Below are 25429 nucleotides of genomic sequence, written 5' to 3' on the forward strand. Positions count from 1 at the left end.
GTACACTTACTTACTATCATGAGGGGACTGGGCAGGCAAAGTTAGATAACTCTGGCGTGCATTTTGACAGAATTATGTGCCCTTTTTATACTTAGAAAATTGAAAATTTTGGTTAAGTTGTGTTTAGGTCCATTTTATTCCGTAAGTATCAAAGCTATTGCTTTCATACTTGCAACAATTACTGACTATCATAAGCGGACTGTGCAGGCAAAGTAATGTAACTCTGACTGGCATTTTGACAGAATTATGTGCCCTTTTTATACTTAGAAAATTTAAAATTTGGTTAAGTTTTGTGTTTAGGTCCACTTTATTCCTAAAGTATCAAAGCTATTGCTTTCATACTTGCAACACTTATTAACTATCATAAGGGGACTGTGCAGGCAAAGTTATGTAACTCTGACTGGCATTTGGACGGAATTATGGGCCCTTTATACTTAGAAAATTTGGTTAAGTTTTGTGGTTTGGTCCACTTTACCCCTAAAGGATCATAAATATTGCTTTCATACTTGGAACACTTGCAAATTATCATAAGGGTACAGTAAAAGGAAAAGTTGCATAACTCTGGTTGTCATTTTTACGGAATTATGGCCCTTTTTTGACTTAGTAACTTTGAATATATGGTTAAATTTTGTGTTTCGATCCACTTTACTTCTTAACTATCAAGGCTATTGCTTTCAAACTTCAAATACTTTCATGCTATCATGAGGTTACTGTACCTGGCAAGTTGAATTTTACCTTGACCTTTGAATGACCTTGACTCAAGGTCAAATTATTAAATATTGCTAAAATTGCCATAACTTCTTTATTTATGATTAGATTTGATTGATACTTTGACAAAACTACTCTTACCTGACATACCACAATAGACTCCACCCAAACCGTCCCCCGTGCCCTCCCCCCCCCCCCCCCCCCCCCCCCCCCGAATCCCCCCCTATTGTTTTTTTTTTTTTTTTTTTCATCTCACAAAAGACCACCACACCCTCACACTATACCCCCCCACCCCACCCCACCCCCCTCCCAAATTATTTTTTTTGAAACTGTTAAAAAAACACAAATATATATTTTCATTATTTTATGTTTGAAATACCGTCCAACCATCGCACCGTAGAATCCCCCCCTCCCCCCACCCGAATCCCCCCCCCTAATTTTTTTTTTTTTTTTTTTTTAAGATCATCTCACAAATGACCACCACACCCTCACACTATACCCCCCCACCCTACCCCCGAAAATTTCTTAATTTTTTTTTAAACGGTTAAAAAACACAAATATTTATTTTATTATTTTATGTTTGAAATACCGTCCAAATTTCCCCCCTCCCCCCCCCCCCCCGATTTTTTTTCATTTTTTTTCGCATTTTTGGAAAATAATGTAATAAATGTCCACACCCCCACACTATACACCCCTCTTCACTCCACCCCTCCCTCCTTTGTGATTGAAAATGAGAGTCCCTTCACCTTTAAAAAGAAAATAGATGAGCGGTCTGCACCCGCAAGGCGGTGCTCTTGTTATTAAAATATAATGTGACTTTTGTTCAATAACTAAGAAGCTGCGCTGCAACATGAAGAATGTAATTGTTGCTTAATCTATGGCTATGCAATATATGTTTTTTGTAATTTACTTTTCACTTCTTGTATAAAGCAACAATTTGTATTAAAACGATATTGGCTGACTTAATGAATTGATAAGGATTAAAACTTAAAATGACCCCATGTGTACATAACTGTGATACTTTATGTTAAATATGTAATAGTAGATAACAACTCTTAGTTTCGTTAAAAATGTGGTTGGAATGTTATCATTGTGACATGCACATGTAATAATTATTGAGTGACATTCCACTCGATTGAACATCTTAATTGTTCTCTAGTAGTGACATTGAACCTCAATGTATGATTGAATATCTTTATTGTTTTCTAGAAGTGACCTTGAACTTCAAGGTATGATTGAACATCTTAATTGTTCACTATTAGTGACCTTCAACTTCAATGTATGATTGAATATCTTAATTGTTCTCTATTAGTGACCTTGAACTTCAAGGTATGATTGAACATCTTAATTGTTCACTATTAGTGACCTTCAACTTCAATGTATGATTGAACATCTTAATTGTTCTCTATTAGTGACCTTGAACTTCAAGGTATGATTGAACATCTTAATTGTTCACTATTAGTGACCTTCAACTTCAATGTATGATTGAACATCTTGTCCTCTAGTAGTGACCTTGAACTTCAATGTATGATTGAACATCTTGTCCTCTAGTAGTGACCTTGAACTTCAATGAATGATTGAACATCTTAATTGTTCACTATTAGTGACCTTGAACTTCAAGGTATGATTGAACATCTTAATTGTTCTCTAGTAGTGACCTTGAACTTCAAGGTATGATTGAACATCTTAATTGTTCACTATTAGTGACCTTGAACTTCAATGTATGATTGAATATCTTAATTGTTCTCTATTAGTGACCTTGAACTTCAATGTATGATTGGACATCTTAATTGTTCTCTGTTAGTGACCTTGAACTTCAATGTATGATTGAACATCTTAATTGTTCACTATTAGTGACCTTGAACTTCAATGTATGATTGAACATCTTAATTGTTCTCTAGTAGTGACCTTGAACTTCAATGTATGATTGAACATCTTAATTGTTCTCTAGTAGTGACCTTGAACTGCATTATATTTCAATTCATTAATCATTGTCTCTGCATACCACAGATAATGTGTTGTTTAAGATGAGATTTTCTTATGTGTGCCTGTTTGGCAAACACTTATATCATCAATATTGGCCAGACTTATGGAGTTTTTGTAAGAAATAAACTGATTACTGACTAAAGGAAAGGTGGAATGATTGATTGTTTTTGGTGTCCCGGCAAGACAATCCTGCTTTTTGGACATATTTTCTGAAAGTTTTAATGGAAGGTCCTGATTTGGACCAGAATATTTCTGGCATGTATGCTGTTTGCTCCCTGTCATGTATCTTCAGTGATTTATAGAAAAATACTTGCAACATTTATATGTACTACCAGACAACCTGGTCAGTGGGGACCAGTGAATTAGCAACACTTGAATCAATTAAAAACATTATTAATGTGGTCCTCAAATTATAGTTTGTTTTACATGCAACATATAAGTTTCATCCAAAGATAAATTACCATTTCAAGCATGTTTTTGTCCTTACACAGGCTTGTGAAATATTTTATCTCAATTGATACATTAAGTGTTTTTGAAGATAAAAATAGAATCTGTTTTGCTACTTCAGCTCCTAACCGTGGTTTTCCACAGGGGCTGGGGGAGACTCTCCTAACCGTGGTTTTCCACAGGGGCTGGGGGAGACTTATGCGACTTAAGCACAATAACACTACCATAGAAGTGGAAAATCCTTATTCAGAATCGGAATAAGGCCATGTCCTTTGGTTATAGATTTGGGAAATATTTGATTTTAAATCCCTTTAATTGCAGACTCATTTAGCTGAATGAAGGGATACAAATTCATAGTCATATTCTTTTCTCATGAGGGGGAAATAGATCTCCCTAACAAACAAAAATCCCCACCCCTAATTGGAAAATATTGTGTGTACAGTCCAACCCCTCTTAAGCAGCCAGTCAAGGGAAACAGCCAAATTGGCTGCTTAAGAGGGGTGGCCTCTTAAGAGGGGGTTGGGTCATAGGGAGTCTGGAGTTGATGAGTGCATGGCCAACTGTTCAATTTTTGTATAAACAAAATGGTAAATATGTGTACATGTACTAAACAATGTAAAGACTTAAAATAATTTTATTTCTTCCTTTCTAAAATCAGCTATAAGACAACATTTTCATTCAAAAAAATATTCTATTCATCTTTCTAATCATCATCATTAGAATCAAGTCAATGAAAAAGAATCATTCTCATGATTCATTGTTTACACAATGCGCGTTGTATGGCCCCAATGCACTTAAGATGGGAACAGTTGTGAATCAGTTATGCGTGAATAACTCCCGTGTCACTATATATCGATAATTTAATCGGTTTATTGCATTTTTATGGCTTTGAATACCTACCACACGAATTGGTCCCGACAGTGATCTCCTTCACGATAAAATCGTGGCCAGTTACTTAAGAGACTGATAGTAGCAACCGGGTGTAATCCTCCTGGTAATCGTGCTTTTCATGCATAATATTATAAAAACATTTTTTCGCCGCGTAAAGAGTTTTATCAAAATTAATATTGAAATCATTGTAAATATAAAACAAATATAAATGTTTTGTTTTATTTCCATATGAGAATAATAATATGTAGTCCGAAACACACTCCCGATTGTTTAATGTTAACGAGACGTTTACAAATTCTAGCATCGTGTATTTCCTTTGTCCCGACAAAAGCGCGCGAAAAGTATGCACCAATGTACAATGTCACGCCATACCCATGGTTCGAAAGCATGTGTGTATTGATTTTTTGATAAAAACATTGTAGCACAGATAACATGTAGATCAGTTGATTTCGGTGAAAAGTTTTGTTGTTCTTTTTAACTTTTAATTAGCCGATAATTGTCATAAATGTGTGCTTGAAATAGTATGAGCTACAAATAATAAATTATAAATTAAGAATCTCCTTTCCAGTAATAATAGGTGATATTCACACGTGCGGAAACAAAAAGATTAAACGGTCGCATATTGCTTTTAACCTGATAACCCGATAATCCGCCGCTAATTAATTGCAATTTGCAAACTGGCTGTCAAAATGTTTATCACACATCACGCTTCAGTACTACAGAGCCTAAACCGCAGACTGGAAGTACGTATCGATTTTTTCGCCGTTGCGTCTGTGTAATTTTGCCAATGTACATGACTGACTTACTTGCGCTTGACCACTCATATGGGGGGAATTTAACATTTGGGATGCAAAATTGCTGGCCGCTGGCCGGAGAAACGGGGTTACCGCTTAAGAGGGGTGCATTATATAGTTTTTTTTTATCGACGGTCGCGGCACAGACCGGCCGCCTACACGGGGTGACCGGCGATGAGGGGTGACCGGAAGTAGGGGTTGGACTGTATTGTTGCTCAGCTATAAAATGTTAAAGCCATGTCCATGTTACTTGTTCCCAGGGGAGCCTCCACCCAGATGGTGTACTGTGTGACTTCCAGGCCTACTTGATGACCGTGTTTGGTATATGACCTGGTCCCCTTTCAACAATGAACCTTCCTCTGGCAAAAACAGGGCTTTATGCATTTGCGTAAAGTGTCGTCCCAGATTAAGCCTATGCAGTCTCCACAGCCTTATCAGGGACGACACTTTCCGCTATTGTGGTATTTTTCGTTTAAAGAAAGTCTTTTTTTACCAGAAATCCAGTCGGGCTGAAAAATTGTCATTGATAAGCCTGTGCGGACTGCACAGGCTAATCTGGGACGACACTTTATGCTCATGTATTAAGCCCTGTTTTTCCAGAGAGGGGCTTATATATGGATATCTTGTTGCACTCGTTGGCTTTGTCATTTGAGACTACATACTAGCATATTAAATTATTGTTTCGCATTGTATGGTTTGTATTTTAAATTTTTTTTGAAGGATTGTTATTGTAAGTGTATATGAAAATGAATTTATTAATTTGGAACATAATCCACATTGATTAAAACTCATGTGTCAAAACATTTAACTGCTTTTTGTTCTGCACAAAAAAAAAATGTACACGCTTCAGTTTTGCTACCAGTACTAGTATTGTACGTCTCGAGTGAATGTTTGTAAAATAGAGCTATAAAACACTGTATTTAATTAACCCAGCCAACACCTTGTATGCTCTGTAGTGTGAACACATTCACCTGACTTCACTTTATTAGTGATGATATTAAAATACATCATGATAAATATGTTGTTTTCCAAACTCAATTCGAGTAAAATAGTGTAATAACATTTATGATAATAGTATCAAAACACTCAAAGCAAGACTGTTATGCTGTCATCTTGTGAAAAAATGAACAAACCAAAAAAGAATGGAAAGAGTTGTCAGGTGAATGGTAGTGTGCTATATACATGTACATGTATATGTATTGTGATGCTTTGTCATTTAAAGAAATATACAGATATTTGATTTGTCCTTTTTGTACAAAATAATAAATACAACTGTTTACAAAGAGATAATCTTGAAAAACAGATAATCACTTAATATTAATATGAATTATTTTATAAGCATTTATAGAAAATTTATATGGGCAGTGCTCTGTGAAAAGGGGGTTAAAGCATGTGCTTGAAGTGTCGTCCCAGATTAACCTGTACAGTCTGCACAGGCTAATCTGGAACAACAAACTTCCATTTTATGATATTTTTCTTTAAAAAAAGTCTCTTAGCAAAAATCCTGTTTAGGCGGAAAGTGTTGTCCCTGATAAGCCTGTGCAGACTGCATTAAACCCCTTTTTCATAGGGCACGGCGCATATGTACATTGTATGTGCTAGCGTGTCCCCGTTTCCCATAGGATTAGCAGTGTTTATTATTCGTCACTAACTACCGTATAGGATTTTTACTAAGTTTGAAGTATCATTTAAGCCTTATATATATATAGTTCTGGAAAAAAAAATGTGCCTTATGTCATGGCAGATTAGCCTGTGCAGTCTGCACAAGCTAATCAGGGAAGACACTAATTGCTTTTATGGAATTTGTTGCATAAAGGAAATCTCTTTTTAGCAAGAATCCAGTTTAGGGGGATATTGTCATCCCTGATTAGCCTGTTGGGATTATACAGGCTAATCTGATATGACACTTACGCTCATGCATTTAGCCCTGTTTTCCCAGAACGAGGCTAATTAGGTTAAGGGATCATTCTTTACTGGTAAAGGGTTTACATACAATATAAGTGTATGTCTGTTAACGTTGGTTTTCAAAGCTGGCCTGACAACAACTTTGTATGTTGTGAGTTTCAAAGTTTATATTAACTTAATATTAAACAAGACAATTCAAGACAATTTTATCTGTTTGCATGTAGTGTGGTGTTGTTTTGTGTGCCATGCATACCATTTTTTTGTATATAATGGTGAGCCTTGTGTTTACATGCAGGGTGATTTTTACCCTGGCGGTTTTGCATGCTTTATTTCTGGCCTTCTCATGCAGTCAAAACGTATTTACATGTACCACTCTTTGCACCAGTGTATAGTGGTTGTGCCAGCAGTTACATTGGGTGTTTGTAGCAGTTCTAACATAGGCTTTAATGTGTTTCTTAGATACTTAAACTAACTAAAATATGATTCTCAATAGCTAGTAACTGAAACAAATATGTGCTTTCAGAGGTTCTGTAAGTGTTTAATGTATTTATGAGATCATTTTAGGAACATGAACGTAAATTTATATTAAATTAACTGAAAACATGTTTGCTTGTAAAAGTACTAACACAGGCTTCAATGTGTTCTGTAGGTACCTACACTTATTGAATATGACTTGATATTCAATAAACTAAAAAAAGTGTGTTTGCAAATTCTGACACATGCTTTAATGTTTTTTTATTATTGGACATAATGATTGGATATTATCGGAATAATTTGGCAGTCTGCCCAGGCTAATCAGGGATGACACTTTCCGCTCTTATGTCATTTTTCATTTAAACAAAGTCAGTTTATAGTGAAAATCTAGTTTAGACAGAAAGTATCTTCCCTGATTAGCTTTTGCGGATGGCACAGGCAAGACTGAGAAAAAACTTTACACACATGCATTAAGCCCCATTTTCTCAAAATGATGCTTAATTCTAGTATATTGTAACCTCTTTCAGAGTGGGGTGTTCTCCTGTGGATCTCATGCGTTACCTTCAATTTGACCATCAACGTGCTGTGGAAGAAAACTACTGAAAAATATGAATGGTGGGTAGACATTTTCTTAGTTTGAACTATCAAAACTATAGATAATATTTTTCCAGCTAAAGCTAAAGCTATCTATTATGCCTCGCCATTTCACTTTGCAAGATTGTTGTGTATTGTAAACCCTATTGGAGTATTTCACATAATTTTAAACCACTTGTGAAATACTCAGTGTGAGCTTTTGGGATGGTCTTTAATTCTTCATCCATCTTGCATTTGCACTTAATTGTTTAATTGCACCTAATCTGCTCTGTAGATTTGAGCGAAATTTGTCAGGAATGATCCTAGTGACCTTCTTTAATAGTTGTTCAAATTTTTCTATTTTGCTGCACTTGTAGGTCACCAGAAATAAACAATATATTTAAAATTCTTCTTGTATGAAACCACAAAGCTGAGAGGTTGAATATTTCGTACAGTGGTTCTCTTCAAAGTTTTTTCAACTTTTGCGTTAGGAGTCACATGGTTTATGTAGACTTGTAAAGAAAAATAACTGCAGCTTTAATATGCCGCTTGTTTTATATACTGGTCATGCCAGGGGTTACATTGCTATAAAGTCTTCTATACGAAAATAACATTTTAAAATATGTTCTTAAAATCTAGTGCAAGGCCCATATGTTATATATAAGGTATGTGAATTTCGTTTAGATCATGCTCTGTCTGAGGTGTAACAATTGGCCTTATCCAGTGGATGGGTAGGGCAAAGGTTAATAAGGACTTTAAAAGCAATAAACATTTAAAAACTTTTCCTCAAAATACATAACACAGGTGAGCTATCTAGTTCAAATTGCTGGTGAAAAGTTAGACACTTTTCAAGACCAAGATTTAAAACCATATACATGTATTGATATGAATTACTTGAAATATTTTGATTTAATTAGTATTATTATTATCATTTTTATGTTTATTTTTCAATGTTAATTAACATTTCATATTTCCCCATGATGATTATTATTATTATCAACAGTAGATATTTCCCCATACAGGCTCTACCATGTGGTGTGTTGGGGACTGGCCCTTTCCATAGCCTGCGTGCCTTTCATAGGCAACCACTATGGACCCGCAGGAGCCTGGTGGTATGTTGAAAACATGAGCTGCAGTCAGGGAAAACAGGGTTTAATGCATGTGCGTAATGTGTCGTCCCAGATTAGCCTGTGAAGTCCACACAGGCTGACCAATGACGACACTCTTTGTCTCAACTGGATTTTTGCTAACAAGAGACTTCCTTTAAATGACAAATACAATAAAAAGCGTTAAGTGTCATGACTGATTAGCCTGTGTGAATGCAACAGAGTAGTCTGGGACGAGACTTAACGTAATAGCATTAAACCCTGTTTTCCCAGAGCACGCCTCAAATATGATACAAAGTAAAACTTCAGTTGAACAAGCTTACGAGATACATCTTTAGAACAGGGTCTTTTATTCAAGGCAAGTGACCTATGCCTTACAGCATGACAAAGTACCATTGCGTATGACACAGCAAATAAACAAACACATACAAATTCACAGAAATGAAGAAAACTGGGTTTATCTACAAAAAGCAACAAATGAAGAATATGAGAACAGCAGAATCCTAACAACAGAATCCTAATCAAAATGGACATATGTCTAGTATTTCAACGGCTTACATACACTTAACTTTTTGCTTCTAAGAGTATTGAGCAATGACAACAATTTTGACGCATCAACTAAGGAAAACTAATTAACCAATCTCATTATATTATAAATTTTAATATTTTGTGTATACTGAAAGGAATGTGTACAAACAAGTTATAGTTTTACAAGTATGAGTACTAAATTCAATGCATTCATTTTTAGCTCACCTACGCACAACGTGCTCATGGTGAGCTTTTGTGATTGCCTTATGTCCGTCGTCCGTTGTGTGGCATCAAATTTTGCCTTAATAACTCTCTAGAGGCCACATTTATTTCCAATCTTCATGAAATTCAGTCAGAAGATTGTTCTCAATGATATCTTGGATGAGTTCGAAAATAGTTACGTTTGCTTGAAAAACATGGCTGCCAACGGGCGGGGCATTTTTCCTTATATGGCTATTATAAAATCTTGTTAACACTCTAAAGGCCACATTTATTGTCTGATCGTCATGAAACTTGGTCAGAAGATTCATCCCAATAATATCTTGGACGAGTTCAAAAATGATTCCAGTAGGTTGAAATACATGGCCGCCAGGGGGCGGGGCATTTTTCCTTATAATGCTATAGTAAAACCTTGTTAAGACTCTAGAGGCCACATTTATTTTCCGATCTTCATGAAACTTGGTCAGAAGATTTGTTCTAATGATATCTTGGATGAGTTCGAAAATTGTTTTTGTTTCTTTCAAAACATGGCCACCGGGGCGGGGCATTTTTCCTTATAAGGCTATATATTGCTTTTGTTAAGCCTTGTAAACACTCTAGAGGCCACATTTGTTGTCCAATCTTCATGAAATATGGTCAGAAGATTTGTTTTATTGATATCTTGGATGAGTTCGAAAATGATTATGTTTGCTTGAAAAACATGGTTGCCAAGGGGCGGGGCATTTTTCCTTATATGGCTATATATGGCTATAGTAAAATCTTGTTAACACTCTAGAGGCTACATTTATTTTCCGATCTTCATGAAACTTGGTTGGAAAATTTGTTCCAATTATATCTTGTTATCTCAGGTGAGCGACTTTGGGCTTTTCAGGCCCTCTTGTTTAATCTGTTGCATGTTCAAAAACTACAATTTGACAATACTATGTACTAATATTTATAGATATAGTCAAACTTCAAGTAGTTATTTAATTGAATTAAAGCTATGTACATGTATGTTTTATTTACAGCTGGGTAGTGGAAGACTGGCGATGGAGATTGGGCATGTAAGCTGTTCTTACTTTCTTTAAGAGCTGCTTTCTGAGAAAATGGGGCTTGAAGCATGTACATAAAGTTAAGTCTCTGACAAGCTAATCAGGGATTAAACGTTTCTCATTTTGGTGTTTTTTTGTTTAAAGTAAGTATATTCCTATCAGAAATCCAGTTTAGGCCGGAAAGTTAAGTCCATGATTAGCCTGTGCTACTGCCTTGTTTGATCAGAGGGCTGCTCATGTTTGTGAAGGTATTCTTTTATTACCGGTAAACATTGAGTTATATAGATTTAGGTATTGATCTGCATATTAAATTCTGAATCAAATTAATACCTTACTATCACTTTTGTGTTTAAAAAATCATTAATTGCAGACATTGAGTAAGAAACTCTTAGGTCAGATTATTTTACTTTATTCTTTTTAAATACACGTCCACAAGCCAACTTGAAATTTCAGTTCCTCTGATTATGGCGGCTACAGAATGAAGATTGCCATGCTTTTCATCCCCGTAATCATGCATCCTAATATTACTGCTGAGATGATTGTTGAATATTTAAACTCACAACACCTTGATGTGTATACCTCATGAGCTTTCCTGTTAGCACAGTGGTTGGTAGATGTGCCTCTTTCCTCACCTGAAACCGAGGTTTACTTCTCATGGAGTTATTTTGGTAGGCACCATACCAGACATGTGGGGTTTCTTCCGGGTCCCAGGTTCACCCCTTTAACCGTACAAGACCACTCCAAAATAAAATATCTTTCCAAATGAAACAAATTGCTTGAAATTGGAGCTATGATTCAAAAGTATTACCATCTGTTGCAAGTTTAATAAGTTAAGCAGGTTGAAGTGCTTGGACATGCTCCAAGTCCTTTCATAATGCAGCTTCTTGCACGAACGGACCTCACAGACTTGCTAAATACGTACACATTATGTGTCTGTTGTAACCAGGCAGAAAACACCTAATCAAAAATTAAACAGCACAATAATTTTAATTTGAGTAGCAGACAGCATTTTGCACAGAAATATAACAGCAACACAATTTTTTGCAAGGTGAACCCTTATTTGTAAGCACATGTGAGTGCTTGTGTTAGTTCTGAAGTATTGACAGTCATGATTCAGTTGTCTAAAAAGTAATTAATAACAAATAAAAATGGCCGTGAGTATTGCACACTCAAGAATAGGTCCAGGGGCTTTATTCCTTCTAAATAATGGCAGTTTTTCACAATCTAAAAAAGTTTGCTACTCAAATTTTTTACAAATTTGAGAAGTTGGTGATGAATAGTTTTACGGTCACATTTTCACAATTTTGAGAAGTTAACTACCCTTATTTTCATAATGTTGACAAGTTTTTAACTCATTTTCCACAAATTGAGCGGCCAAATGGCATTTCACAAAGATTGGGGAAAAAAGCCCCGTGGTCTATCTCTCTATTTCTAAGTACATGTAAACTGCTGGGGAGTCGTCTGACACATGCCTCTGATTTCAGATGGTATGGTCCACAGATTGTCGCCCTGTTCATCCTGATGATTGTGTACATCTACATATCTTGTGTACTAAGCAGGAAGGTAGGTTTCAATTGTAATGCGTAAATTATAAAGCGTATCTGTTTATACACCAAATGAACAGCAGGAAGGTTTGTTTCCATGGTGATGATTAAAGCTTGTACTGTATTTCAACTACATTTCCATTCACTGAATGGTCAGCTGGTCAGCTTTAAATGCAATTAACAGAATGTTTATTGTATTCCACATTTATTCTCATACACTCTATATATTTGATTATATAAGTTCAATGTATACTTCCCTCTTTAAAAACAATAAAATGCATGTTAAGGCTTTGAAAACCTTTCACACATAAAATAAAAAAATATTATTCTTATTTATACAGTAACAGCTCATACACAACTTGTTATATACAGTATTATTATTTCCATAATGCACATACTAAGAATGTCTTGTTTGTTGTTTCCAGGTGTCCACGTGGGAAGGCACATATGACCCTAACACAGAACGAACAAAGGTGAAAATACATGTACCATAAATACTTACACTACTATGTACACCCTTGAAACTACTATTTACATACTCTAGAAACAAGGTTTACACTGAGGTGAAAGTACATGTATGAGGAGTACTTGCAATACTTTTAAAACACTCTAAGATGAAAGTATATATAATCATGAATACTTCCAATACTATTTACACACCCCAGAAACAACGTTTACTCGCCAATGATAATAAATGTATCAGGAATATGTGCCTTACTATTTACACATCCTTGAAAGTAGGTTTACACTAAGATGAAAGAAAATGTGTCATTAATACTTGCATTACTATTTACACACCTTAGAAACAAGGTTAACACTAAAATGAAAGTATATGTACATGCATCATATTACGTGCACTTCTATTTGGTCCTTGCTCTGTGAAAAGGGGGTTTAATGCATTTGCGTAAAGTTTCTTCCAAGATTAGCCTGTGCAGTCCACACAGGCTAATCAAGGACAACGCTTTCCGCTTTTATGATATTTTTATGCTCCCGGATTGAATGATCGGGGGTATATTGTTTTGGCCTGTCTGTCTGTCATTCTGTGTGTCTGTCACAAAACTTTAACCTTGGTCATAGCTTTTGCTATATTGAAGATAGCAACTTGATATTTGGTATGCATGTGTTTCTCATGGAGCTGCACATTTTGAGTGGTGAAAGGTCAAAGTCATCCTTCAAGGTCAAAGGTCAAATATATGGCCTCAAAGCGGCACAATAGGGGGCATTGTGTTTCTGACAAACACATCTCTTGTTCGTTTAAAAAAAGTCTCTTCTCATAACCAGTATAGGCGAAAAGTGTCATCCATGATTAGCTTGTGCGGACTGCGCAGGCTAAACTGGGTCGACACTTAACACACATGCATAAAATCCTTTTTTCACAGGGCACGGCCCATTTACATAACACAGAAACAAGAATTAACTAAGAATAATTGATATGCATAATAATATTTGCGCTACTATTTACACACCAAAAAATTGTTTACATGTACGTGAAAAAAAAAGCATCATGAATACTTGCACTTCTATTTATACACCCTAGAAACTAGGTTTACACTAAGATTAAAGTAGATGCATAATGAATACTTGCAATACTATTTATACACCCTAGAAACTAGGTTTACACTAAGATTAAAGTAGATGCATAATGAATACTTGCAATACTATTTATACACCCTAGAAACTAGGTTTACACTATTAAAGTAGATGCATAATGAATACTTGCAATACTATTTAAACACCCTAGAAACTAGGTTTACACTAAGATTAAAGTAGATGCATAATGAATACTTGCAATACTATTTATAAACCCTAGAAACTAGGTTTACACTAAGATTAAAGTAGATGCATAATGAATGCTTGCAATACTATTTATACACCCTAGAAACTAGGTTTACACTAAGATTAAAGTCGATGCATAATGAATACTTGCAATACTATTTATACACCACTGAAACAAGGTTTACACGTAGATGAAAATAAAGGTATTAGGAATACTTGCACTTCTACACTATTTACACAGTCTACAAACAAGGTTTACGCTAAAATGAAAGTACATGTTTCATGAATACCTGCACTAATATTTACACTCAGCAGGAATAAGTTTTACACTAAGATAAAAGTTATCATGAACACATGCATTTCTATTTACACAACACAGAAGCAAGGTTTACAAGAATATGAAAATACATAGATTTAGTTTAAAAATAGGTATGAAATTAAATCACTGTATAAGATATTATTCTTTATTATTCTTTAAAAGTAATTTATGTTATTATGCTTAGTTACCGGCAATGATCCTTTGTTTTACACTTAAAGCGAACAACTGGGTGGGGTAACGACGTAGCAAAACTACCAACTGACCAACCATCTAAAAATTTGGTAACCCGAGAACAGCAGTTGTTTGTCATCAACGGTCATATTGCCCATTTCCCTTGACTGACCACTGTTCTCAGTTTTTACTGTATACCATGTATTCCTTGAGTACTGTTTACACACCACAAAAACAAGGTTTACACTAAGGTTTAAGATCATATATCGTGCATCACAACACAAACCATTTTAAAACAGAGCAGAAACAATGGAAAAATATGACAGAAACTTTGGTAAAACACAACATAGACAATGTTAACTTGCAAGACCAAAACATAAAACTACCTTTGAAACATCTAGTTTTGGCTACCATAACATAAAATGTCACTCCTAATATTTTCTGACGTTAAGCAACATAAAGTAATAGGAAAGTCCCTCAAAGCACAGTCTACTAGGATATGACAGATGCTTGACAGTTACCATAAAATCACATGTGGTAGTCAAATACATCATGAAAGTATCAATATGTTTTGAACGCAGGTTATTGCATATTGAGTTTATTGTTGTTAAACTATATGCAGAGTCTTTTTCTTTGTTTGCCGCATCTTCACTGTAATCGTTCCAAAAACATGCCATGATACTAAGCATCATTTCCATAATCTGTCAGAAAAGGACATAAATATATGCTTGTTACATTATACTTCAGCAACTATTAAAGGAGGACATTCGGCCACTGAGGCTGTACCCATTTGTGTACCTGGCAATCTCCATATTTCCCATTATAAACAGGTGAGGCACAGTTTGCAACGGTCAGTGTTAGATCTGAAAAATTAGAACCACAGGTATATTTTTTCTTGATATTTTGTATGAGGACCTCTGGACAAATTGGGATTTGTTCATTGATTTTTTTATGCATATTTAAGTGTAGACACTCATTTCAAAGTTTAAGATAATTTTGTTTGTTTATAAATGAATATGTTTGTTATGTACAACAATTGGCTGTTAAACCATTAATTAAAGCAATAGTAACACTAATTTTATCACTAATAGCGTTAAGTTGAGTTTACAATATCAGTCTTTTTTTTTTCAATTATACTGAAAGATTAAGGGGCGTACACCATAAAAATACACTCTTATTGTAGTTCTATGATACTAATTAACTATTTATATTTTGTTAATTTACATAAAGTAAAGTAGTATATTAAGTTTCATTTTAAGGTAAGTTGAAGTAACTGTTTTGTCACGACAAGTGAAATTCTATGGCACTAGTCCGACTGGACAAGTGGATTAAAAAGTAAATATCCTGGTTCAAGTGTGGTGAAAAACTATATCACCAAGCGTACTTTTTAGTTGCTGTAAAGCCATCGTGGCCCTCTTGTGTCTGTTTATGTATGAATAATTTATTTAAATACGCATGTTACAGGATACAGAATGCAGTGGATGTCCACAATCCAGTGTACGCCCTGATGATACTACAGGCTATATTCTCACCATCGCAAGGTATACATATTGTATTGATTTCAGCTCAAGTTCAAACAGACCAACCTGTTGTTCAACCTTCTTTATCCTGTATATATCAAACCCTTAAGCTTTGCTGTTGTACAATTTGATTGGTAGACTTAAGATTTATACAAAGTGGGTCCTCATGGCATTTTTTGATACTCAAAAGGCTATGAACATTCGTTAATTTACTTCTTTTCCTTGCAAGATTGTGTAGAGATTTATTTCCTACCATGCCATGGTAGCTTACCTGTTTTACATGTAACTGTTCTACCTGTTCTACAAGCATTTGTGTTTGTAATTAAATCAATTAGTATCAATCGAATTAAAACATATTTAGAAAATGTTGAGTGTCATGTTTTATTGCTTACTTTATTCATTTCATTACAGGGTTGGAATTGGAGGGTGAAAAGTTCTGTTAACTGCACCTGGTTTTGTTAAATTGTTAATCTAGCAATTTTATTTTGTTAATTTACAGGGTTTCTAAATGCCATTGTGTTTGCGATGGATCGTGAAACATTCCGTAAACTGCACCCCGTCTATCTCAAGGTGATAAGTCACTTGTTTGTGGTATATATGACATAACCCTTAAAAACATGAAACGTTATGATATAACTATTTATATAATAACTAGCAGAGTTTTGAAGTTTTACAATTGGAATATAAATAAAAGTTACATGTAATGCCTTATTACATGTATAGCATTAATGGAAACAAATTACATTAATTACATATAATCTTCAAATAAAAATCAATATAATACATACTTTTCCATTAAAACATTATCAGACAATTATAAAAAAATAAGGACACCTGTAGCATCTGTGTTTGCAGACAGTTAAATGCCCATTTTTAGCTGGACTATTATATATGAAATATACAGGGATCATATTTTCCCGCAACATCAATCGGTCCGGATATAAATGGGGAAAAGTATCCGAAAATGTATATCCGAAATCATGACAAATTACGTTAAAATATATACCATTTATTTTGCCATTCATGCAGGTGGTATAATACATGTACAAGTAAAATTCCCTTAGGCATTTTTTTTAAAAACGGAACGAGTTTTCTCATCTGGTTTTATCATTTTGTATTTCATTGTTGTTTCGTGTGCTGTTTTATCAGACTTTTTTCATCGTTGTCAATATTATTAATCTGTGTAAGTCTATACCGATGTTTTTAATTGTTGTCGACTCGATAATAGCTCACAAACATGCACTGAACCAAACAAATGTCTGTGCGTAGGTTGGCTACTGACAACAACAACCAAATATTTAATAAATAATTTGTTGTCAATAACCCACGGACGATAGTTTAGATGCGTAGGGATTTAATCACGAGAGCGAAGCATTTGAAACCACGCATCTAATTTTCCGGTCGTGAGTTATTCAACAACAAAGTATAAAGTACACGAATTATTTCGATTCTAACACGGTTTTACTAAAGATTAATTCAATGTATATTATTTTTCTTGTGTACTATTTTATTTGAAGTTCCGCCCATAAAAATAACTTTCGGCTGTTCTGTCGATCAGATCCGCGACTTTCATTCATATTATATTACCGGATTATTACGCTGGTGGAAAATGAATCGGCATGTTTTGTTTTGTTACGGCGCGTGCATTCAGACGCGTCTTTTCGGATGCGTCTTTAATCCGCTGTTCACAAGTTTTTGATTCTTGGTCTGACGTGCAATAAACCGGTCCTGACCGGTTTAGAGACTGCAGCGAATGGTTTATGACACCTAATCGAGATAAGATTGTCATTAGGGTGTGTTAGCATGTACACTGTGTAATCGATTTCATGACATGGGAATTTAAATAGCAAACAGAATCGGACCGACTGTTTGGGATTTTCAATCGGTCTTTCATGACCCCAATCGGTCTAGGACCGACAAAACCGAAAAAAATATGATCCCTGGAAATATATATAGTGGAGCTATCCTACTCACCCCGGCGTCGGCGTTGCCGTTCCCGTATCTGTTCCCGTACGCAAATGTTAAAGTTTGCGTACTACCCCAAATATTTTCATTGTCCTTTGACATATTGCTTTTATATTTTGCATACTTGTTTCCCATCATGACCCCAACCTATAAACAAGAGCAGACAACTGTATCAAGCATTTTGACAGAATTATCGCCCCTTTTATACTTAGAATATGCATATTATTGATAAATCTATGTTAAAGTTTGCGTACTACCCCAAATATTTCCTATGTCCCTTGACATATTGCTTTCATATTTTGCATACTTGTTAACCAGCATGACCCCAACCTATAAACAAGAGCAGACAACTGTATCAAGAATTTTGACAGAATTATGGTCCCTTTTATACTTAGGTAATTGAACATTTTGCTTAAATTGCCATAACTTCTTTATTTATGATCAGATTTTATTAATACTTTGACAAAACAACACTTACCTGAATACCACAATGGATTCCGCCCAAACAATAACCCATGCCCCAACCCAGAATCCCTGCCCCCCCCCCCACCTCCCCCCCCAAAATTTTGTTTTTCCTTTTTTTATTTTTGAAAGATCATCTAATAAATGACCACACCCCACATTATACCCCCTCTCACCCCCCCCCAAAATATTTTTTTTCCTTTTATGTTTGAAAGATCGTCTAATAAATGACCACACCCCACATTATACCCCCCTCTCAACCCCCCCTACCCCCCCCCCCCCCCCCCAAAAAAAAATAAATATTTTTTTTTCCTTTTTTTTATTTTTGAAAGATCTTCTAATAAATTATTGAATATGAACAATTTCCCCATCATGGCTTACGTTATACTGTCAAGCACTCGAATAGTCGAGCAGGCTGTCCTCTGACAGCTCTTGTTTAATGGCTTATCAAATTTTTAAATCATAATAAAGTAATGCTTTTGAAGGGTATAATAAATGTTTGGTATCGTCTTTAATAGTAACTGTAGTGTTGCCTATCTGTAGTTTACTAATGCCTTAGAATACCTGTGCATGTGTCTTTAATAAATCAATGCACAGATTTCACACTACAAATTTCCACAACTTTTAACACTAATGTATCTAACATATTTTAGAGGTTTGGCTTTGTCTCTTGTTGTAGTGTATTTTTCTTCTTTTAATTATGTTGTTGCTTTAACAATTATCAATATTGATAGCTCACCTGAGTACAAGTGCTTATGGGCAGCTTTTGGAATATCATGTTGTCTGTCGTAGGCGAGTGTGTGAATAAACTTTTTCTTCTAATGACTTCTAGTCCAGAACCCTTGACAGTTTTTTTTACGAAACTTCACTGGAATGGTTGTTGTATGATCCTTTTTCAAACTTCTTCACATTGTTATGTTTCATTACATATGTAAGTAATGGAGGTAAAAATATAAATTTAATTTTTATGTCCCCCACTATAGTAGTGGGGGACATATTGTTTTTGCCCTGTCTATCTGTTGGTCTGTTGGTCAGTCTGTTGGTCTGCTTGCGCCAACTTTAACATTTTGCAATAACTTTTGCTATATTGAAGATAGCAACTTCATATTTGGCATGCATGTGTATCTCATGAAGCTGCACATTTTGAGTGGTGAAAGGTCAAGGTCATCCTTTAAGGTCAGAGGTCAAATATATGTGGCCAAAATCGCTCATTTTATGAAAACTTTTGCAATATTGAAGATAGCAACTTGATATTTGGCATGCATGTGTATCTCATGGAGCTGCAAATTTTGAGTGGTGAAAGGTCAAGGTCAAGGTCATCCTTCAAGGTCAGAGGTCAATTATATGTGACCAAAATCGCTCATTTTATGAATACTTTTGCAATATTGAAGATAGCAACTTGATATTTGGCATGCATGTGCATCTCATGGAGCTGCTCATTTTGAGTGGTGAAAGGTCAAGGTCAAGGTCATCCTTCAAGGTCAGAGGTCAAATATATGTGGCCCAAATCGCTTATTTTATGAATACTTTTGCAATATTGAAGATAGCAACTTGATATTTGGCATGCATGTGTATCTCATAGAGCTGCACATTTTGAGTGGTGAAAGGTCAAGGTCAAGGTCATCCTTCACAAGGTCAAGGTCATCCTACAATGTCAAACATCATATAGGGGGACATTGTGTTTCACAAACACATCTTGTTTTTATTGAAAACCACAAGGATCAGAACTTTAATGTTTGATGTGCAAATCTTCTAGTTGTCCTCTACTAAGTTTGTTCAAATCATAACCCTGGGGTCAAAACAAGCCACTCCCAATAGGGTCACATTATTTCTATTTATTATAATAATGTATATATAATATCTTTAAATATCTTCTCTGAACCCACTAGGGTCAGGGATTTGATGTTTAACATTATATGTTTGTCTGGTAAGGGTTACTAGTTTTTCTTATATGGGTCGTTCTCTGTGAATAGGGGGCTTATATAAATTTATGTGCATAAAATGTCGTCCCAGATAAGCCTGTGCAGTCCGCAAATGGTAATCAGGGACAACACTCCTCTTTTATTATATTTTTTTGTGTTAAGAAAGTCTGTTCTTAGCAAAATCAAGTTTTGGCGGAAAGTGTCATCCCTGATAAGCATGTGCAGACTGCACAGGCTAATCTGGGATGACACTTTACACACATGCATTAAACCCCCTTTTCACAGAGCGTGCCTCATATGTTTATTGTGAAAACTTTTAAAATCTCTGAAATATCAAGGCCAAGAGGTATGTTATATGGCATGTAATGTCATTTTGTGGTCCTCCATCAAGTTTGTTTAAATCATAATCCTAGGAACACAAATTTCAACTCCCAGGGGTCAAATGACATGTAAACATTTGTACAGTAAATAGTGATAAACATCAAATGAGCCTGGCTCTGTGAAAAGGGGGTTTAATGCATGTGCGTAAAGTGTCGTCCCAGATTAGCCTGTGAAGTTTGCAGGGAACACTTTTCGCCTAAATTGCATTTTCTTCAAGAAGGGTCTTCCTTTAAACAAAAAATACCATAAAAGCAGAAAGTGTCGTCCCTTATTAGTCTGTGCTGACTTCACTGGCTCATCTTGGACGACTTTTTATGCATATGCATTAAACACCCTTTTCACAGAGCAAGGCTCAAATATGTATAAGTTTCAAGGCTCAAATATGTATAAGTTTCAAGGCTCAAATATGTATAGTTTTCAAGGCTCAAATATGTATAGTTTTCAAGGCTCAAATATGTATAAGTTTCAATGCTCAAATATGTATAGTTTTCAAGGCTCAAATATGTATAGTTTTCAAGGCTCAAATATGTATAGTTTTCAAGGCTCAAATATGTATAAGTTTCAAGGCTCAAATATATATAGTTTTCAAGGTTCAAATATGTATAGGTTTCAAGGCTCAAATATGTATAGTTTTCAAGGCTCAAATATGTATAGTTTTCAAGGCTCAAATATGTATAGGTTTCAAGGCTCAAATATGTATAGTTTTCAAGGCTCAAATATGTATAGGTTTCAAGGCTCGAATATGTATAGTTTTCAAGGCTTAAATATGTAAAGTTTTCAAGGCTCAAATATGTATAGTTTTCTTCTCCTAACCATGACCCTGGGATCAAAGCTTACCATGCCACAAGGATCACAAGATGTATATAGACTTATATGGTAAATGAAAATCATTTTCTCTGAAACTGCAAAGGTTTGGGTTTTATATTTGGTTTGCAACATTCAGTCATGGTCTTCTACTAAGTTTGTTCAAATCATGCCCAGGGGGTTCAAAATTGGACATACGTACACTAGGTGTTACTTGTTGTTGTTTGTATTATTATATTGTTCTATGACTGTCTTAGACCCCATAAAGTTTGTGTCATACAGATATAAAACCTAGATAAAAACCACCATTATACACAAATATCACACAATCTACTCATAACAAATTAAATGTCACAGGTGAGCGACTCAATATTATTTATCATTATTAACTATTCCTTATTCTTTATTTATTGTTTGCTGCAAATATCATTTTCCAATTGTCTTTTTTTAATGTAGTCTAAATTGTGGTATGTTATAACAATGATGCATCGTAGAGCATGTTTAGTAAATAAGTGCTATATATTCATTATGATTTGACCAAATGAGAGCTCTTCATTATGATTGGACGAAATGAGAGCTCTTCATTATGATTGGACTAAATGAGAGCTCTTCATTATGATTGGACTAAATGAGAGCTCTTTATTATAATTGGACGAAATCAGAGCTTTTCATAATGATAGGACTAAATGCAAAGACTACTAGGCCTATTGTCATTTAACACGAAAATGATTACAATATATTAACAGTAAATTACTGTTCACTTCTCTATGTTTATTATTTAAAGTTAAAAAACAGTCTGATTTCATCTCTGAGTAGGAAATATTATTATGTACAACACATGAAAATAGTAGCTATCTCAATGTATACAATTTACCAACACATTTTGTTGTTATTTTCTGCCCTGCATCTTGTAACTATGGTAATCTGCAACCACCTCTATGGTCATGTGCCTTTTGCAGTATATGTTGTCTTTGTACATGCTCTTGTGGGGATTATCTAGTGTGCACGTATTTGGGTATTAGACTTGTCTTGAAAATTATAATGAAACAATTAGTTTTCTCCAATTTGCAAACTTTGAGGAAAATGAAATGATAAAACTGTGTCATATGAACCAAATCATACCATATATGTTGTTAATGTATTAAATTTGTTGTAAATTATTTCAAATCCACATGCCAGAGACGTAGATTTTATGGACTGGTTTTTTATAAGCATATTTTATGGAGTGTTCTTGTGAGCACTGTAATATGGACTGTTCTAGGTTTTTAGTATGAGAAAGTTTCTTTATTTCCTAGATAATCCCTACTTGCAATGGACTGTTACATACCTATCTCTGTCTGTATTGTCAGTTGTATACTAACTCTGCACTGTTTTAGATGGCTTGGGAGAGTCATCGCCGGGATAATGGCATTCATGAATACCCTCTGCCCAAAGCTACCAGTGTGAATGAACAGGAAACTCCACTGTTAAGTTGATATTGGCAACTGGTAGACACATTTTTCAATTATTTGGTTCTTATGTATTCATAAATACATATCTGCCATGTACATAGAGTTCCTGTTTTATACCGGTAATCGTTTACACATAAGGTTTGCTTGAGCATGAGATATGGAAGTATGTTTGACTAGGATGCATGATATGCCAATATGTTGCTATACTATATTTGATAATTTGAAAAAACAACAACACATTTTATTACAATTCCTTTAATTGTGCTGCTTACTTCTATTTTTTGTGTAGTATATGCCCTATTTGCTGTGCTTGTGTAATTATCGTGATAAAACATACTTATATATTAACCATTAATTACTACTTCACTTTGCTTTTTTTTCGTAAGCATGTTTTTTGCTTGATCATCGGGATCATATAGTGCATATTGAAATGTTTCAGCACCATTGCAATACAGGTGGTGTGTTTCATATTTCTTCTGAATCTTTGAAATAAATAGTATTGCCTGTTGTGGAATAATGTTTATTTTATAATTATTTTAAAATTAAAAGCAGCTTTTTGTCAAAAATGAAATCATGTTTAATTACGGTTTACATTGTATTTGCCTGCTTTTCTATAAAGATGTACTACAATTTAAAGTGTGCTTTCTTTGAACTTTTGACCCATTTTTATTTGCAAAAAAATAAAATAAAATCTAACGATAATAAAAAATGAAAATTACTTGAACAAAATGAAACATGAGAAATCTTGTATTTGATCATGATTTAAGAGTGTTGTGATGCTTTAACCCACTGTTGAGTTATTAACATATATTTGTGTTATTAACAAATATTCTAGTATACGTTTATAAGAATGATAATATTTTAAAACCAATATTTTTACTTACATGTAGCTTATATTCCATTTTAAATAGAAATGTATGTTCATTTCACTTGAGATTTTTGTATTTAAGTTACGAAATCTATCATAAGATTTAACATACTTGCCAAAATGCAGTGGATGGACATTAGCACACATCAATTGCCAGTTCAGTGCGCAGTCAGTTCTGGATTTTTCTTAAACTCTCGTTGTTTATTAAGGAAGTACTGACAAAACATGCGTGGGCAAATGTTGGTAAAGACAACAGTCTTTATTTTTGTTCCACAGGTTGCCCTGTTAAATCGCTTCAGTAAGAATGGCAATCATACAAGAGTATCCAGAGTCGCGGGGATGAGATTGAAGAGGAAGTAGCAGTAGTAGTAGGAGGAGAGGGAGGAGGGGCAGGGATGAGGGGCCAGGAGGAGGGGCAGGAATTTGAGGGGGAGGAGAATGGCCGGTGGGGAGGAGAAGGAGTATAGAGAGAATGTTTCCATGGTGATTTTAGTCAGATATGAAATACATCTTAGATGCTTCAGGAAATTATATGTTTACTTTACTTGAAGTTTTTGTATCATAACTCATGGAATTTGGATAGAAAGCATTTTAAATGCGTGCACGCAAATGCAGGGATGGACAATAAGCAACACCAAGAGAAGAACGAAGAGGAAGTAGTTGTAGGAGGAGGTGGTGGTGGAGGTGTAGTGAGAGTTGTGTCTGTTGTTATTCTCATAATTATAATACTGTTACATACTTTATTAATCACCTAAATGAGACTTTTACTGTGGCAAATAGTGAGGAAAGTATTTGGAAGAGGATGAATAGAGTGGTGTCGAAATTTATTTTCTTCATTGCAATACTCTTAAAAATTTCATAATATGTATGTTTTATAAGGAGGTGCTTATGGGGAATAAAGTGCCATTTTGGACCTCATTCCCTTCATCAAAATACTTTCATGTTTTTACAATATTGGTTGAATGTAACACTGGTAAAGTGTAATTGATTATCTTTATACTTTAATGTGCTTTATATCATGTTGATCGTGTACAGTGCTGAATAAGAGTTGGTAGGTGCGACATTCTTTAATCACTACTTAGTGATAAAGATTGTTGTGTGTGATTTCAAATACATATATATTGTATTACAATTGCTTCATTTAAAGTTCCACATGTACGATTATCATAATATTTTAGCTCACTGTCAAGATAATAATGCCCACATAACCTGTTCTGTGTTTTAGCTCAATTGAGCACAATATGCCCATGGTGAGCTTTTTTTATCGCTTTTTGTCTGTTGTTTGTTGCAGCACGTCGCGCATCATCGACATTTGCCTGGGTACACCATTAACGCAACATGTATTGCCCAATCTTTTGGAAATTTAGTCAGACCATTTTGTCCAAAAAGTATGTTGGCTATGGTTGGAATTTGGTAACATGAGGTAAAAAACTTTGTCAGATTAAAGAAAAGCTTATGAACACTCCAGAGGCCGCAAGTATGCCCAATCTGCATGAAATTTGGTCAGAACATTTATCCTTATGATATCTTGGCCAAGTTAAAAACTGGTGTTTGATTTAAAGTAGATCACTTGATAAAAATAAA

At 34.8% G+C, this 25429-nt stretch overlaps 1 protein-coding gene across 2 annotated transcripts in view; it reads left to right on the top strand.

The window, feature by feature from the left end:
- LOC127836291 (cyclic AMP receptor-like protein A) overlaps positions 1–24218 on the top strand; it is a 32984-nt gene extending 8766 nt beyond the window's left edge. The window contains exons 5-15 of one of the 2 annotated variants that reach the window (XM_052362796.1): positions 5087–5147; positions 7733–7820; positions 8801–8890; positions 10639–10674; positions 12147–12225; positions 12632–12679; positions 15220–15302; positions 15937–16013; positions 16492–16562; positions 22903–23013; positions 24122–24218. In XM_052362796.1, coding sequence (XP_052218756.1) covers positions 5087–5147; positions 7733–7820; positions 8801–8890; positions 10639–10674; positions 12147–12225; positions 12632–12679; positions 15220–15302; positions 15937–16013; positions 16492–16562; positions 22903–23001 — 732 coding nt within the window. In that variant the 3' untranslated portion in view covers positions 23002–23013; positions 24122–24218. Of the gene's footprint in view, positions 1–5086; positions 5148–7732; positions 7821–8800; positions 8891–10638; positions 10675–12146; positions 12226–12631; positions 12680–15219; positions 15303–15936; positions 16014–16403; positions 16563–22902; positions 23014–24121 lie in introns of those variants that run through there. The other variant, XM_052362797.1, reaches the window with a different exon arrangement.
- Positions 24219–25429: the final 1211 nt, after the last annotated feature.

This window comes from Dreissena polymorpha, chromosome 6 (assembly GCF_020536995.1).
Source record: "Dreissena polymorpha isolate Duluth1 chromosome 6, UMN_Dpol_1.0, whole genome shotgun sequence".
NCBI classification, from domain to species: domain Eukaryota; kingdom Metazoa; phylum Mollusca; class Bivalvia; order Myida; family Dreissenidae; genus Dreissena; species Dreissena polymorpha.